The sequence below is a fragment of the Trachurus japonicus genome, chromosome 21, assembly GCF_045865225.1.
Source record: "Trachurus japonicus isolate A0001 chromosome 21, Traja_1.0".
Classification (NCBI taxonomy): domain Eukaryota; kingdom Metazoa; phylum Chordata; class Actinopteri; order Carangiformes; family Carangidae; genus Trachurus; species Trachurus japonicus.
Genome location: NC_140927.1, coordinates 27320412 through 27339038, shown reverse-complemented (window position 1 = coordinate 27339038; position 18627 = coordinate 27320412). Strand labels below are relative to the sequence as shown.

The window sequence follows — 18627 nt, the reverse complement described above, 5'->3', positions numbered from 1 at the left end:
TTTCATTATAGTTATCGTCACATGGCCGATATTTACGTTACGTTACGTCTCGTCTACGTCACGTGACACGTGGTTCGTTGACGATATTTTGTCATAATTTTCATTGACGAAAACTGTTTTTGAGAATCTAGTTTGAAATCAGCCGCACACACGATCATTTTCAACAAACAGCTGTAGAGGCCTCACATGTTGTTAGTTCAACACTTCTTTGAAACATTTGCTGCAAGTACTTTGATCAAAGTGAACATGAAGCTGTTTGTTTGAATGAGCCACCTTCCCCTAAAATGTCTGTTATTGCAGAATAGTAACGTTCATTTAAAGGGATAGTTCAACATTTTGGCAAATTGGCCCATTGCCATAATCGCTATAGTCATAGCAGTAGGTTCATTACCTTTAATTGTCGGTGTAAGCTATTTTTAGAACAGAGGAGCGGAGCGGCAGGCTGCTCAGAGCTACGCTATGGAGGCTAAGGGAATTTCTTGGTTTCCCTCATCAAACTCATCAAATACACAATCCAACAACTCAAAAACGCTGTCGTGGACAAGTTGTGAGCTGCACAATCACCACGCTGTGAGATAATAACAGAACGTTACAAGACGGAGCCGTTTTAGAGGTAAATTCATGCAAAACCGCTGATGCGCGTTGCGTTCAGGGACAGTTTTTCAGCAAGCAGTCTCTGTATTTACCCTGTATTTACCTCGAAAACGGCTTCGTTTCGTAATGTTCCATTATTATCTCATAGCGTGGTGGTTGTACAGGTCACAACTTGTCCATGAAAGCGTTTTGGAGTTTTGGGATTGTGTATTTGATGAGTTTGATGAGGGAAACCAAGAAATTCCCTTAGCCTCCATAGCGTAGCTCTGAGCAGCCTGCTGCTCCGCTCCTCCGTTCTAAAAATAGCTTACACCGACAAATAAAGGTAACAAACCTACTGCTATGACTATAGGGATTATGGCAATGGGCCAATTTGCCAAAATGTTGAACTATCCCTTTAACAGAACGGCGCCTCACGGGTCAGAAATGCTTCGTCAGTAGTAAAATGTGTGTGTGTGCTAATGATTTTAAAATATGCAAAGTGAACTTCCTGGCCAGATGCAGCTGGATGGACACTGGACAGGAAGGATAAAGTGACGTGTGGCGTTCAAGTGCCTGAGATTCCTCCCTGAACCTTCACAGTGACACCTGAGCGGCTGCAGGACGATGGCACGCAGCTCAGTGTGTGTCGTGTTGTGTTGTGTTGTTTTGTGTTGTTTTGTGTTGATTTGTCAGGCTGCTGTTTGTACCATCAGGACTGAACCTTGAAGCTCAGTGTGTGTGTGTGTGTGTGTGTGTGTGTGTACTGTGTGTGTTTCTCTGGAGGGGGAGAAGTTAAAGCGATGACGTCTTGTCAGTCAGCTGTGTGTGTGTGTGTGTGTTCGTGTTCGTGTATGTGTGTGTACTCTGGTCCTTAATGAGTTTCTGTGGTCGGTCAGCTGTCAAGGCCACTCAGTGACGACCACTGCCTCTGCTGCACACACACACACACACACACACACACACACACACACACACACAGACAGGTGAACAGGTGACCTATGACATGTTTAAGAACACATGGCTGCGCTCTCCAGGGGGAAACCACTGGAACAGAAGGAGAGAGTGACGACAGACAGATGTGAAGGAGAAACAGAGGTGGAGAGCTGTCGGTTATTGTACTGATTCATATTCTCCATGAAGCTGACGAGTGCAAGAGCAAATAAATAAAAGACTTTCTCCAGTTTTCATCTCATCAGGAGCTGGTGGGCTTTTAGTTGTTTTTAGTTTTTTAGTTTTTTACACTGTGTCGCGTTAACAGGAACCGACATTACAGACATTCCTGAAAAGCAACAGAGTAATTAATAAACACATTTGTGGAGAGAGACCATGTGATCGACTGGCAGTCATCTCTGTCCGGTGGATTGGGATCCAGTTTCACTTTTGTTTGTGAAATGAGATAAATAGCTTTTTCTGGTTGAAAGTACACAATGAGCGGTATCATGAGACAGAAGGCACTGGTCTACTCTGCTTATTGTATATATCCTCATATAGCCTTTTCTTACTTAATTTAACAATGTCAGGTGCTGTTTGCCCATTTTGTATGTAGGATTTTTTTTCTTTCTTTCTTTTCTTCTGTTTTTTGTAAAAAAATAAAAAAGTGCAAATAAAATATTCCAAAAAAGTACACATTAGCAGGAACAGGGTTCATTTGCGTTATCACCACTTTACGACCACGTGAGGAAGATTTTCAACTATTAAGACAAAAAGCACAGTGACGCTGCCGTGGTTTTAGTTTTGTCCCGTTTGTTTATGTGATGACTTTGTGTCCCATGTCGAGGGGGAGAAACAGAAACGCTGTGTGTGTGTGTGTGTGTGTGTTATCTTCAGCTCACTGCTGACAAGAGTCTGATGATAACAACTACAGCCACCGCTGACACACACTCATTAACACACAGCGCTGCACAGCGTGGAGGGAACAGTGTGGGAGTCAGAAGACGGAGGAAAAGGTCACACAGACACAAACATCACAATATTGCTTGAATGCGATCATTCATCTTTTTTTTTATTATGCGTTTATTCATTTTTATGAGGAAACAAACATACGCAAGACAGGACAACACAAAAACCCAAGAACACAAACAGAAAGATCAGTTCCAGATACATTAATAGGAGCTAAATAAAGCAAAGTAATAGGCCTACAGTTTTTTTTAATATACAAATCTCTCTCTTGTTATTATAGTAGAAATGTTTACATTAATATAATCAAGGAATGGTTTCCATATTCATTCAGAGGCCTTGCAATCATATATCTTTTTAAAGGGACAATGAGGAGGTTTGGAAAGCAAAGTGTTTTCACACTAGATTTCCCATGTAGACGGACAAAAGCGAAAACATTTGCCAAGAATGTTTTCATTGATCAAGAATGAAAGTCGGAGGTTTGAAGACGATCAGATACCGTCGTAGTTCCGACCAGAAACGATGCCAACTAGCGATCCGGCGGCGTTATTCCCATGACCCGCCAGGCAGCGTCCGAGAAACCAAAACCAGGAAATGCTGGGCGAGTGGACAACTAATAATAATAACAAAATAACTATAAAGACAAAACGATATATTTATCAAAAATGGAGCCATTAACAAGTGTTGGTAACGTAGATTCATCCACATTAATATGAGACTCTTTTATAACCACATACAAACTCCTCGTGGTCTCTTTAATAATTTATGTTGCAATACAGAACTGACTTAATTCAGTATGTGCATATAGAGTTCAGATGAACGCTGGTCTTCGTGCCCGTTGCTGCTGCTGACCTTGGACCTGCTGCTGCTGCTGATCTAGGAAGTGAAAGTGGTTTTAATGTTTGTGTGAGGAACACTAAATATCACATGTTCCTTAGTTTCTGCTGCTCAGCAACAGACGTTTGTGTACAAGGATTCATCCTATATTTACTGTATAATCACTTACTTTTCTACTTATTTTTCATTATCATTTAATTACTCCCTATTTTTTGTCTTTACTTTACTTTAAATTTGGTTTTTGAATATGTTCTTCTTGGGTGAGGTTTTCTTATAAGCCCTTTTGGGTTTCATACCTCCCCTTTGCACATCCCAATTCTAATGATTATTCATACTATTTTAAATGATATGTTCGTGCAAAATAAAAAAATAAAAAATGGTCAAATCAGAGAGGAAGAGGAGGAGGAGGAGGAGGAGGAGGAGGTATGAACAGGAAGAGAAGTTGAGCAGAACTCCTCAGGAGATCTCGTTGACCTCTGACCTTTCATTTCCTGTGTGAAGTGCACACATACATCCAAGCCGACCTCACACTGGCCACAGCCCATCGCTCCCAGCCGTGTGTGAGTGCAGCTGATGCACCACACTCCTGACACATGACTGCTGTGTGTGTGTGTGTGTGTCTCTCTCACACACACACACACAGGGTCAGTTGTGTTGTTTCAGGCTTTGCTCTCTTCTCTTCTCTCCGGTGCAATCGCTTCAGTCTATCGACAGGTTTCATATCTGTAATCCCTCATAACGTGATTGGATCTCAGCGTCGACATTTTCACGCGTTTGACGAGCTCCAGGAAACAGGAAGCAGTTGTTATCAAATTTTTCATCTTTTGCTTCACCGGGGTTGAATGAAAAATCACTTTGTCGTCCTGTAAACCCGGCGCTTCTTGAGAGCTGCACACGATTTAGTGCCGAGGAGGAGGAGGAGGAGGGGGGATGTAATCTCCCACATGGGAACATACATGTGTCTGATTTGACAGTGTTATTAGACGAGGCGCGTGTGACATGAGAGCAGCTGCACAACAGATTTCAGTGTTTCATTAATAGACTCGTCTGGATGTCACAGAGCTCTTGACACTTACCGAGGCTGTAAACATGACGCTGTTGTGCCAGGATGTAAATTAATAGAAGCACATGTGCCTGAAAAACCTGGAGCTACATGACAGAGATCAGTTATTAGGAGTCAAAATTGGATTTTAATTAAAAAAAAATAAAAAAATCTTTATTTGTCTTGGGAAAAAAAGTGACATACAACTCCTTAACAGAGGCACGAACAAAAATAAATATTTAATTCATTCATTTATTCATGGTACCTTTTCACCGTATTATCTACTGTATTTGTATCATTGCATTTGGTGTATTCAGTATATTTTATTCTATTCTGAAAACTGACTGGGGACAAAGACAGCAAATTAGCTGAAGCTAGACGTCTTATATGCATCACATTTTCTGTGGGTGGCAATGTTGTATGTATCGTCCCTGTTAAATAAACCTTAAAATAAATAAAAACTACAAACAAGAACTGCCAAAAAAAAAAGACCTGTTTCATATGATACAACAGAAATGGTATTTAGGAGCAAAAATAAAACAACATTCAACAAAACACTCCACCCTAAACAATAAATTAATATTCAACTGTGTCCATATGCCATTGACCAATGAAGTAGCTATATGCACTTGGATAAATGTCACACAAACAAATGTCAACAAGAAGAAAAACAATTCTGAACAAATACACACCTCCAGAGAAAAAAGTAAAGAACAGTAATTTAAATAAAACATATTTTAGAACAGCCTGGGAACATTGGCAATAGAAGAGACCAGATGGATGATGTCTCAAATTTTGCATCATTCACTTTTCTAACAGACAAATATCATAAAACAATACCAACCAGACTTTCTTCATTGCAATACTTGGTTCAAACCAACTTTTGCAGCCATTGAGGCAGCAACAATGACTCGTTTCTGTGTGTATGGTAGGCCTAATATAAAAAATTGGATTTTAAGATGCAGCTTCTCCACTTATTACACATGTAGAGGAGTTCCACTGGTGTTACCATTCGTTTCCATGGAGTCTTATTACTATAGTTTAATTCTAACTATTTGAAATCTGACCCTTAGATATGTCTATAATATATATCTGAAGACAAGCTGATTCTGTAAATCAAGTTATAACCTGAAAAAACTGTCATTTGTTGGAAAACGCTGCTCGTGGTTTCACAGTCAAACTCACAAAGAAATTGAGCTTTTGTGAAGAGAAAAAAAAAGAAGAAGAAAAAAGCTTTTCAACTGATTTATTGAAACTGAATTGCAATGATGTGATTAATGATTGAAGAGTTTGGAGTCTGTAAACTCCATGTTCCTGTCCAGTGAACTATATAAATGTCAAAACACCAAACACACACAGAGAGACCAGCGTTGTGTTTGAATAACAAACATGGCAACAAGTGGAGCAGGGCAGAGGAGGGACATTTCACAAGTTCCTCCATTAATCTGCCAAACACCATGAAGAACTTTGTGTAGAGATCTGAAGCGTCTGGAAAACAAAACCAGGAAGTTTTAATGGAAGTGTAGCTGGAGGGGGAAAGTTACTGCAACAAAAGTCTGATTAGATCTTATTAAAATGTGAATTTCATCCCCTCTCTCCCCCCTCAGAAAACTACCCCGTGAGCAGCTCTGATGGGAAGACCGAGTCGGTGGCCAACCTGCAGCCGCAGCCGTCGCTCAGCTCGCTGCAGTCCAGCTCGCCCGGCCCCAAACGCTCCGGGAACACGCTGAGGAAGTGGCTGACCAGTCCGGTCCGCCGCCTCAGCCACGGCAGCTCCATCAAGAAGCTTCCCAACAACAAGCAGAAGAAAACCGGTAAGAACACATCATCACGTCACCACGACTCACATCAACACGTCGCTGAGCTCCATCCATCAGACTGAACTCTGCCACAGCTCAAATACCTTAGAGCAGATTCCTTGTCAAATTCTTTTCTGATACAGTTTCAGTTCATTTCAGTAGGTGGTGGAAATACAAGTCTGACAACACTGTCACAGGTAGGGTTGCAAAATTCAAAGTTGGAAACTTTCCATGGGAATTAACGGGAATATATGGGAATAAATCCGAAGTTTTACCATTTGATTGGGTGGGGGAGGGGAGGGAGGGGTGGGTAATATTTTACTCAACATTCATGTTTTTGTTGTTCAGTAAAAGAATTGATTGTTCATACAAGAATTAAAACTTGATGAAGTTCTACTCACAAATAAATCTGTTGAAACGTCATGCTTAAAGCAGAAGTGAGTGGTCCGGTCGTTTTGGCTAATGCTGCGTTCCAGGCAGGCTTTTGAAATCGTAAATTACAGCTTCAAGTCACAACTTACGACTTTGTAGCGTTCCAGGCAACCCACTCGTGTTTCTCCGACCTGTTTTACCGGTGAAAGTCACTATAACGGCCACTCGTAACAGAGCAGAGTGACTGACAGACCCGTGTTTCAGACCAAACACTCTATAGAAGTGATTGCTGTCGGAAGATACAACTATTTAAGACTTAGATTAACACAAATATATCACTTACTTCTGCTTTAACTTTCCATGGAAAGTTTCTGGAAATGTACTGGAAATTTTCCGCCCCTTTGCAACCCTACTCACAAGTAAAAACCTTTGAAATATCAGCTCAACAGCATCACACTCATGCTTTCAAAGGGTCAATGAAGAATTGGTTTGTGAACGCTTTACATGGATCAGATCAGTTTGTTTTATTGCTCTTAAAAGGAGATTAATTTGACATTTGTACAGTATATAACACAAAAATACACATTTTAACTGTGGCAGAAACGTAGATTTAATGTAATTTATGGGCTAAATGTGAAAATGGATTAGTGTCACATACAGAAAGACGTACAGTAGTAGGGATTTCTAACAGTATATCAATACGTCCTTGAATCAATAATTACACAGCGTGTTGTCACATCTATGTGATTGATTGATGGACTAACGACTGACTGACTGATTGATTGACAGGTCCAGGCAGCGGAAGAGAGGAGAACAGGAAGAGTATTGACCTGGGGCAGCCTGACATCGCCCTGCAGGATGACGTCATCGATGAGGTAAACACTCGGACAAATGCATTCACATAAATAATTAAAATCTCTGTCGTCTTTTAAGATCCACGGCCGCACTGTACCTTTTATCTGGTTTGAGTTGTTGTAGTTGTTGTGTTTTTTTTTACTTTCTTGCAGCTGAATATTTTGGGAAATCAGATTTTCCATCTCGTACCCAGAGTTACAACAACAACACACCCTCCAACTGTAAAGCTGGATGATTTCTTCTGGCAGGAAGTTGTTACTGTCTCTGTTTTTATAGCATTTTAATCAGTGCTTTAAGTGGGCCGGTACTCACCGGTACGGAGTACCGGCACTTCTAGATTTTAACCCCCGGCGTACCGGGACTTTTTACGGCGTACCGGGGAGTACCGGGAGTCTGGACATACTCTGTCCTGTTCTCATTCTCTCTGACCGATTTGTGATAGTGATGCCTCTTTCACCCTGAGCGCCACGGTTCTGTTGCCCTGTTCTCCGCTGCTCCTCTGTCTCTCACTGAGGGGCGGGGCTGCCGCGCTGTGCGCTCTCTCATCCATGACTCTCTCACATGCACGTACGGAGCGCACGCCGCTGCCTCGTCATAGTATAACTCCATGTGTCCAGACGAGATGTGAATGTGGAGCGACTAAAACCTTCGTGAGTTACAGTGTAAAGCCATTTACATGACTTTCCAGTGGTAGCCTACCAATAAGTAGCCTTCCACTTACTGTATTCAACATGCTTAAATGTGAGTCATATTTCCCAAAATGCTTAACACTACTCGTTAACAAGAGCAGAGTAAAATGAAAGCTCTTACTGAGAAACACTGTGAAACTGTTGCTGTCAGCTTGTTAGAACAATGACAGCTGTCTGTGGAGGCTGTTTATTTGGCCACAAATCACAAAAACTTCTTGATTTTAGTGAAAATTTTAATTTGGCAATAATTTAGGACAGCAATTAGGGAAGGATAGAGATACTTTATGAAGTGGGTAAACTTAAAATAACAAATACTGATTCATTTGTCGTCATACATTATTCACAGATGGATTTTAACAAGAAAATACTTTTTAAAAATCTTTCTGGAAAGTTCAATTGAACGTTTTTCTTTTTTTAATCAACATCATATTTGAATGTAAAGTAGCCTGTCACTTAAAGGGATAGTTCAACATTTTGGCAAATTGGCCCATTGCCATAATCGCTATAGTCATAGCAGTAGGTTCATTACCTTTAATTGTAGGTGTAAGCTGTTTTCAGTACGGCGGAGCGCAGCAGCTGGCTGCTCAGAGCTGCGCTATGGAGGCTAAGGGAATTTCTTGGTTTCCCTCATTAAACTCATCAAATTCAACATCCCAAAACTCCACAGCGCTTTTGTAGACAAGTTGTGACCTGCACAACCACCACGCTATGAGATAATGACGGAACGATACGAAACGGAGCCGTTTTCGAGGTAAATACAGGGTAAATACGGAGACTGCTTGCTGAAAAACTGTCCCTGAACGCAACGCGCATCAGCGGTTTTGTATGAATTTACCTCGAAAACGGCTCCGTTTCGTATCGTTCCGTCATTATCTCATAGCGTGGTGGTTGTGCAGCTCACAACTTGTCTACAAAAGCGCTGTGGAGTTTTGGGATTTTGTATTTGATGAGTTTAATGAGGGAAACCAAGAAATTCCCTTAGCCTCCATAGCGTAGCTCTGAGCAGCCAGCTGCTGCGCTCCGCTGTACTAAAAATAGCTTACACCTACAATTAAAGGTAACGAACCTACTGCTATGACTATAGCGATTATGGCAATGGGCCAATTTGCCAAAATGTTGAACTATCCCTTTAATGATGTGCTGGTATCGACCGCCCACCGCCTAATTTACCAGCCAACAGCTGAAAAGGGGAGTACCGGCACTTATTTTTTCCCACTTAAAGCACTGATTTTAATAGAGTCAGTCTTTGAGATGAATTTAAAGGGATAGTTCAACATTTTTGGCAGTCTTACGAGTAGGTTTCCTTTAATTGTCGGTGCAGAGCCGTGAGCTGCTCAGAGCTACGCTACGGAGGCTCATTATGGGATTTCTTGGTTTCCCTCATCAAACTCATCAAATACACAATCCAACAACTCCACAACGCTCTGGTGGACAAGTTGTGAGCTGCACATTCACCACGCTATGAGATAATAACACAACGTTACCACACAGAGTTGTTTTTAGATTGTGTATTTGATGAGTTTGATGAAGGAAACCAAGAAATCCCATGAGCCTCCGTAGCGTAGCTCTGAGCAGCTCGCAGCTCGCTAAAGGTAACAAACCTACTCCTAAAACTATAGGGATTATGGCAATGGGCCAATTTGCAAAAATGTTGAACTATCCCTTTAAACAAACAACGCAACATTCAACCTCAAAACACAGAATGAGAGGTGGAACCTATCAGAATAATGGTCTTTTAATACAATTGCTAACTAGCTGTTAAAAGAAAACAAACCTATACAGCCAATTATGATCAGATTCTAAACACTAAATATGGCAATTTATATGTCAAACATCTGAATATACAAAATTGACATGAACAAAACAAGACAGAGTCACCAATCCCTGAATTTATGGTGCGTGTGTTCCTGTTAGAGTGAAGTTTAAAGGTTATTGATCAGCAGCTGCACCTGGCCGTGTCATGGAGTTGTACATTAACATTATCTACATCTGATGGACAGTCAAACAGTGGAAGTTCCTCTTTCCATGTGTAAATGTTTCTCACTCCCTGACCCACAAATGACATGACACAGAAACACACCCACACACACACACACACACACACACACAGACAGACAGACATGTGATCACATACTCCTGAATCATTCACCGATTACTGATAATAACACTGCACCTCAGTCAGACAGTGACAGTGTGTGTTTGAGTTGTGTCTGCATTAGTACTCATCCTTCTTCCACCGTTCACACACATTCACTGAACAGACATGGACTTAGACAGTTTCTCAGCTCAGACAGTTTTATTCTAGGAGCGATTTATTTATTTATTTATTTATTTATCTCGGATTCCTCAGCTCTTCACCAAAACTATAGAAAATGAAGCATGACATCACACTTCATTTATTTCACGCTGATTTGGAAACAGATTCAGTGAAGAGTTTCTAGGAACTGCAAAGTTTCCAGGAGCTGTTGCCATGTTTTTGTTTTGTTTTTTTGTTTTTTTTTAAACCTGCAGGAGAGTTTATCCACTTGGGTGTGTTTGTGTGTGTGTGTTTGTGTGTGTGTGTGTGTGTGTGACGCACATGCACATACATACTTAAATACACACAGTAGACCACCTTCCACCACAACATCAACTCATATCTATATGTACACCACTGTTCGGGACAGTATAGCATTTGTCTTTGTTTATTTGTCCCTGTCTAATCCTTTAATAGGTTGTTTTTTATTTTCCACTTTATCACTTCATTTAAAGGGATAGTTCAACATTTTAGCAAATTGGCCCATTGCCATAATCGCTATTAATTAATTAGCAGTAGGTTCGTTACTTTTAATTGTCGGTGCAAGATATTTTTAGAACGGCGGAGCAGAGCCGTGAGCTGCTCAGAGCTACGCTACGGAGGCTCATTATGGGATTTCTTGGTTTCCCTCATCAAACTCATCAAATACACAATCCAACAACTCCACAACGCTCTGGTGGACAAGTTGTGAGCTGCACATTCACCACGCTATGAGATAATAACACAACGTTACCACACAGAGTTGTTTTAGAGGGAAATTCATGCAAAACCGCTGATGCGTGTTGCCTTCAGGGACAGTTTTTCATCAACAGTCTCTGTATTTACCTTGAAAACGACTCCGTCTAGCTTGCAAACCTACTACTATGACTATAGTGATTATGGCAATTGGCCAATTTGCCAAAATGTTGAACTATCCCTTTAAAAAGAAAGAACGATTAACCTGACAGTTTACTAAAAACAGTGTGTGTGACCTGTCTCCTCTCCGCCAGCAGAGAGTCATCGGTAAGGACGGTCACCTCCTCTCTAAGACGCCGTCCGGGATGCAGAGCGGCGGCGAGGAGGAGCAGGACGAAGAGGCCCACACTCCTCTTCCTCCCCCCATGGAGATCATCAAGGACCCCTCAGCTCAGGATGAAAAGGTGAGAGGGGGAGGAGGGAGGGAGGGAGGGAGGGAGGGAGAGAGGGAGAGAGGGGGGTGTTTGACTTGGATTCTTAGAGAAAGTCCTTTTTCTAAACATTAATGTTCAACTTTTATTTACTGTATCTTTAACCGTCCTGTTATCCACCTGGGTCAAGGAAGGAAGGAAGGAAGGACAAATGGAAAGATGGGAGGAAAGATAGATGGAGGGAGGGAACAGATTCATTCTAAGAAGGAAGAAGGGAAAGAAGGGAGGAAAGAAGGAAGGGAAAAGGGAAGGAAAGAAAGATGGAGGGTCAATTGGATCAAAAAAGGAAGGAAGGAAGAAAGGAAGGGAGGGAGGGAAAAAGGATTGTGGAAAGTAGGGAAAAAGGAATGAAATAAAAATGGAGGGAGAGAGCAGATTTGTTCTAGGAAGGAAGGTAAGGGTCAAGGAAGGAAGGAAGGCAGGACAAATGGAAAGAAGGAAGGAGGGAGGGAAGGAAGGCAGGAAGGACAAAGGGAAAGATGGGAGGGAAGATAGATGGAGGGATGGAACAGACTCATTCTAGGAAGGAAGAAGGGAAAGAAGGAAGGGGAAAAGGAAGGAAAGAAAGATGGAGGGTCAATGGGATCAAAAGTGGAAGGAAGGAAGGGAGGGAAAAAGGATTGTGGAAAGAAGGGAAAAGGAAGGAAAGAAAGATGGAGGGAGGGAACAGATTTGTTCTAGGAAGGAAGAAGGGAGGAATAAGGGAAAGAAGGAAGGGAAAATGAAGGAAATATAGATGGATGGAGGGAACAGATTGGGTCAAAAAAGGGAGGGAGGGAGGGAGGGAGGGAAAAAGGATTGTGGAAAGAAGGAAGGGAAAAAGGAAGGAAAGAAAGATGGAGGGAGGGAACAAATTTGTTGTAGGAAGGAAGAAGGGAAAGAAGGAAGGGAAAAATGAAGGTAAGAAGGAAGGATTGAGGAAGGGAACAGATGGACGACAGGAGAGTTAAAATAGATTTTCTTCATTCCTTCTGTTTCATTAACGTCTGTCAAAGCTGCTTCTTCTTTCTGCTTCATGAAGATGAACGTAGCTCAGCGCTAACATGCTAACTGAGAGCTTTATTCTCTTTCACTGCTGTTTATTCCTTTTATTTCCTTGCACTGCAAAAACTCAAAATCTTTCCAAGAATATTTGTCTTATTTCTTGTCAAAATGTCTCATTTCTAGTCAAAACTAATCTCTTTCCACTTAAAATAAGACTCATCACCTAAAAATGTACTTGTTTTTAGATAATTTTCACTTGTTTCAAACTAATTTTCACTTTAAATAAGTAGAAAAATCTGCCAGTGAAAGAAGGTTTTTTGTGCTTGTAATAAGAAAGAAAAACTTGCCCCATTATCAGATTATTTTAAGTGAAAATATGCTTGAAAGAAGTAAAAAGAAAAGTGTCAAAAACAAGCTACTTTTTAATGTGATGAGTCTTATTTTGAGTAGAATGAGATTTTTTTTGACTGGAAATAAGACAAATATTCTTGGTAAGATTTTGAGTTTTTGCAGTGTGGTATGATTCCTTTACACCTTCTCTCCTTCACTTTCAATCCCTCTAACATGCTGTTGCTTCCTCTCCTCCTCCTCTTCCTCTTCTCTCAGTCTTCATCCTTGCTAACGTCCCTACAGTCCTCCTCTGAGGTGCCCAGCGCTGCAGAGCTGGTTAGCGCCATAGAAAAACTGGTTAAAACAAAGATGGTGAGTGTATGTGTGTGAGTGTGTGTGCGTGCATCGTGTGACAAACAAAAATACATGATGTGCAGACCCTCCGTCTCCATCACCGGGCCTACACATCATGTGTGAGTCGCTCTGCGCTCATGTCACACAAATTGTGATTGTGTGTCGTGTCGTGTCAGCTGTCATGGTGCATGTCGGGGAACTCATCTGTTTTGTGTTGAGTTAGATGTGAACATGTTCGTCTAGTAGTGTTTGTGTCGTTGGCTCGGCCGTGCTTTGTGCCTACGTGTGTTTCTTTGTGCCCACACACAGTTTGTGCAGTGATGTAATGTGAGGATTTGGTACAAAAGAGGTGAAACTGAGGTTTTTATTGTTATTGTGCAGATGAGAAGAAAAGAAAAGAAAAATAGTTGCATCATTTTTTTTTAAAGACTCCAAAAGCGTGATCTCTGATCTGCCTGGTTTTACTTGCAAATAACAAAATGTGTGAAGTAAAAACACAAGTTCACAAAGTGCTTGACAAAACAACATATAAGAGACAAGTCACAAGTGCCATAAAACGGACCGCCCAAGCAAAACAACATTAACACAGGCGATACGAGAACCCAACCACAAATTGAGACCAGGAGGATTCGAATTAAAATACAGGATGCAGTTAATTAGATAAAATACATAAATGGAGATAGAATAAGATAAGAAAAGACAGGATAAAAGAGTTGAAACAGAAGAAGGCTTGAAGTAAAACTAGGAGCAACTGTGAGATAAAATAGATGATAGGAGTCTCAAGTGTTTGAGGACCTACACTACTATGTTATGTCATTATTGTGAAGTTAAAACACACACTGGAATATCAGACAAAGCAGAGTTGGGACGTTGTCACTGTGTCTTGTAACTTCCACTTGTTCCTTATGGCTGTTTGACACTGAGCTTGTGCTGCCCTCTGCTGTCATGACTCATCTCTTTACATTGATGATAGCGGGGTTTTGTTTTACATGGACATTTGCTTATTGAGCATGTAAAGGTACAAGCTGCAGATTACTGCACATATTATAAAACCAAAAACTTTTCCAAGAGAATTTAATGTTCAAACTAACTGTGGAAATGGACAAAGATTTAATGCACCTGTAAACTCTACAGAAGAGCATAAGGGCGCTCCTTTTTTATTTACTATTTATTACCTCGAACTCCTTATTTTAATTTTTATTATTCTTTTGTTCTCTATGCACTATTTTGTTGTTGATGAATGATGATTGATTGTGCAGCTGAGAAACTGAATTTCCCTCTGGATAAATAAAGTATTTATTTATCCATCTATATATCAACCGAGATTTTTTTTTCTTAAGATTCTGAGATAAAGAGTCAGAAATTTGAGTTTTTTCTCAGAAATTCAGATTTTTTTCTCAGAAATTCTGAGTTATTATCTCAGAATCATAAAAAACAAATCTCCGTTGTTGGCCCTAATGCTTTTCCATTAAACTCTGATCCTCTCCCCTCTCTCCTCAGACTCTGGAACCAGGAGCGTACCCCGGCTTCTCCTCCCTCTCTCCCCCTGAACAAACCACTCCTGTGCAGCCACGAAACCCTGAGCTGGAGCAGAGAGCCAAAGCCATGAGAGGACGGATGTGAGTGCGACGTCTGCTGCTTTACTTTAACTCTCTCTCCTACCGTCCCTCCTTTCTGCAGCAGGACGAGGATGCATGATAATAACACTGTTGTTGTCTGTTTGTTCTGCTCAGGTTCGTTCTGAACGAGCTGATCCAGACGGAGAAGGACTACGTCAAAGACCTGGGCATCGTGGTGGAGGTGAAGCCTTGATTCCTGTCTGATTGTCCTGCTGGGTTTTGGATGATGATGATGATGATGTGATTTTGTCGTCCTCTCTTGCCCCCCCCCCCCCCCCCCCCCCCTCGCAGGGCTTCATGAAGAGAATCGAGGAGAAGGGCGTCCCCGACGACATGAAGGGAAAAGACAAGATCGTCTTTGGGAACATCCACCAGATCTACGACTGGCACAGAGAGTGAGTCCAGAGTCAGAGGGGGGGGGAGGAGGGATACTGACAAACACCACATGTTTCCTTTTGTTGTTTGTTTGTCGTTCATATTTTTAATTTTTTCTCAGTTATCTCTTACGTAAATGCGTAATTTCGTGTTATTGTTGTCTCTAATGGCAGTAGCCTATATAGCGTATATAGCAGGCATAGGCATTTACTGTATGTGTATGTTGAATATAATAAGTATGTACATGAATTTAGACCTAAATTAGAAATATTATTAATATAATTAGTTATTATTACATAGTAGAAACCTATTGCATAATGATATACAGTAGTAACCAGGAAGCTAAAAAGAGGAAAGGCAGTATTGTAATTAGGGGACGGGATTAAATAAAGTTCATACTTCTTCCCACTCCTTTTGAATATGAAATGTGTGTATATGTACAATGTATGCATATTATGTTGTTTATGGTTAGATGCCCACTTTTATTTATTTTTTTTGTTTTTTATTTTTATTTTTGGTTGTTTTATTTGTCACATATTCAAAGAGAGATATTCTGTCTGTCCGTCAGCTTCTTTGTAGGAGAGCTGGAGAAATGTCTGGAGGACCACGAACACCTGCCTGAGCTCTTCATCAAACACGTGAGTGGAGCCGAGTGACTCTGTCATTACAGTGTGTTTGACCTGGAAAAATCTACTGTGATCAACTGTCTGAAAACAACTTGTGTGTGTGTGTGTGTGTGTGTGTGTTACAGGAGAGACGGCTCCACATGTACGTGGTTTATTGTCAGAATAAACCAAAGTCAGAGTTCATCGTAGCAGAATACGACACGTTCTTTGATGTAAGTTACTTTGTCGGTCTTTGTTTTCTGGTTTTTCATTAAGATATTATTTATTATTATTATCTCTGTGTGTGTTTTTATAATTAACTGCCCAGACATATAAGAGATATAAACGGATGATACAGAAGCATCATGGTGTTTGTTTTGCAGGCGATCCAGCAGGAGATCCAGTCACGTTTGGGCATCAGTGACTTCCTCATCAAACCGATCCAGAGAATCACCAAATACCAGCTGCTCCTGAAGGTAACACACACACACACACACACACAAAGGACCTCATTAAATTATAGAAGAGATCATCAGGCTTATGTGGTTATAACTTTGCAGAAAGATGTTGATTTTTATGAAAAAAAGCAAAAGAGATTGTTCATTTTTATTGAGTTTAAGTGAAGAATTCGTCTTTTTCTTTACAAAATTACAACTGATAATCATTTCTCTCATTTATCTCGCAGTGAAATGTCTTTTTAGATGCAGTTTGGACTGTTAAAGTTTGTTAAAAATGCTACAGTTAAAGTTAAAGTTGTGAGAATCTCATGCAACTTTAACCCGAAGCTGTGAAACTGACCTGACTCAAACATTTCCATCAGACTTGAGGGAAGAACATTGAAGTTAAACTGTACAAAAATGAGGATATTTATAAGTAACTGAACTCAAACTGAGATCTGAAGTTTCCATGGAGACGGTTCCTCAGCTCCTGCAAGAAAATGTGCTGTCGATATATCAAACAGAAAATATCTCTGTGTGGTGGTGATGCAGTGAACTGAGCTGAACCGTGTCCTAAACGTTTCCCCTCAGGACTTCCTGAAGTACAGCTCCAAGGCAGGAATGGACTGCAAAGAAATCGAGGTGAAAACACGACTGGATTAAAAAAAAAAGAAGCTGCTCAGGTTTAATGACACGGTTAAACTGATCTCAGAGCAGCTGGTTGAACTCAACTCTCTCCCTCTGTCTCTCCGTCTCACAGAAAGCTGTAGGTCTGATGTCTCAGGTTCCTAAACTGTGTAACGACATGATGAATCTGGGCCGACTGCAGGGATACGAGGTACGGTACAACTCATTCCCACAGACAAAGTAGTATATATAATAAAGACAAAAAAATAAATAATAATGGTAATTTAGTTTAGTTTAATACATTTATTTGTATCAGGGACAATGTACAAAATAACATTATTCTCAAAATGAGGAGAGGCTTTGTACTGGATTTAGCTTACTAGCTACTTTCCATCCGTGGTCCCTGGGCAGGTGAGTAAGAACAATAAAGGATAAAAATTGTCAACTTACATAATAAACCAAACATCCATACACATGTGCATATATACACCCACTCACACCTCACAAACACTCAGGTATAGAACATATTTCATATCAAAAGGAAATGGGAACATACAGTTATTAAAGTACTTCATGCTTTGACGTAGTTAAAAATAATTTAGGAGATTTAGATCGATGCTGACATGACTGGTTTCTTAGGATCCATTTTTTGACTTCACGGGAAAAACGTTGAAGTCTGTACAGAGTTTCAGATTAGTTGGGAGATTGTTCCATGATTTGACAGTTTTAAAAGAAAAAGCAGATTGAGCAAAGGCAGAGCTACCGCTACGCTTAGGGACGTTACAATCTCCACTTGAGATGGTGTTTTCAGAACGGAGTTTAACAAAGACTTTCAATGGGGGAGGAGCAACATTATGGATTATTTTGTACACTAAACTGACATCAGAATAATAATAAAATTATTTTCTTTTTAAAATAAATACATGAAGACAATAAAAAATGACAATTGTGACATATGTGTCAGTAATACATCTTGAACATTGTACCTGGATGTAAACTAGTGTTGAAACAAAACAGCTGTTGGGGATAATGTTTCTATACTGTATATTCAACAAAAAGGTTGCCAGATCTTTAGAAAGGTTTCATATCTATTTCTCATGACATACAGTAGGTGATCTTCTCTAAGGGCAAACAGGTCATCATTTCTGATATCCGTTTTGATATAGAGAGGGAGGAATCTGACTTCCAGGTTAACACATTATATTTTCCGGAAACAGTAAAAGTTATGTAAATAAATTTCCTTAGTTTCAAGTTTGTTACATTTCCTAAAAGACAAGAGTCCTGGATCTAATGGAATCTGTATATTCATGATTTTAGTCAGCGTGTTGCACATATCATACCAAAATGTAGTAACTTTAGTACATGCCATGTGCAATGTAGCATCTGAAACACACTGAGGGATTAGACCGGTGTCATTTCTGAGGGGTGAGGTAAAGTAGCTCTGGAGCCGAGGTGTGAGACTTGACCGAGGTTGTTGATGGTCCTCGTTTCCCCCCCTCAGGGTAAACTGACCAGTCAGGGCAAACTGCTGCAGCAGGAGACCTTCTTTGTGACGGAGCAGGACGCCGGCGTTCTGTCGCGCTCCAAAGAACGACGAGTTTTCCTCTTCGAGCAGATCGTCATCTTCAGCGAGCTGCTCAGGAAAGGATCGTCCACGCCGGGATACCAGTTCAAGAAGAGCATCAAGGTGAGCAGGCGATGACGGGGTTTACATCAAGACGATGTTAGTTTAACGTCATAAAACATAAATACAAACTGAACTGGGAGG

At 40.7% G+C, this 18627-nt stretch overlaps 1 protein-coding gene across 1 annotated transcript in view; it reads left to right on the top strand.

Annotated features, from left to right (window-relative positions):
- Window positions 1–18627, top strand: part of kalrna (kalirin RhoGEF kinase a) — a 205466-nt gene that overhangs the window by 161897 nt on the left and 24942 nt on the right. The window contains exons 41-53 of the mRNA XM_085766061.1: window positions 5959–6165; window positions 7312–7397; window positions 11355–11501; window positions 13119–13214; window positions 14697–14815; window positions 14930–14996; window positions 15107–15210; window positions 15759–15828; window positions 15942–16028; window positions 16179–16271; window positions 16824–16874; window positions 16993–17070; window positions 18361–18546. Coding sequence (XP_085622187.1) covers window positions 5959–6165; window positions 7312–7397; window positions 11355–11501; window positions 13119–13214; window positions 14697–14815; window positions 14930–14996; window positions 15107–15210; window positions 15759–15828; window positions 15942–16028; window positions 16179–16271; window positions 16824–16874; window positions 16993–17070; window positions 18361–18546 — 1391 coding nt within the window. The remainder of the gene's footprint in view (window positions 1–5958; window positions 6166–7311; window positions 7398–11354; window positions 11502–13118; window positions 13215–14696; window positions 14816–14929; window positions 14997–15106; window positions 15211–15758; window positions 15829–15941; window positions 16029–16178; window positions 16272–16823; window positions 16875–16992; window positions 17071–18360; window positions 18547–18627) is intronic.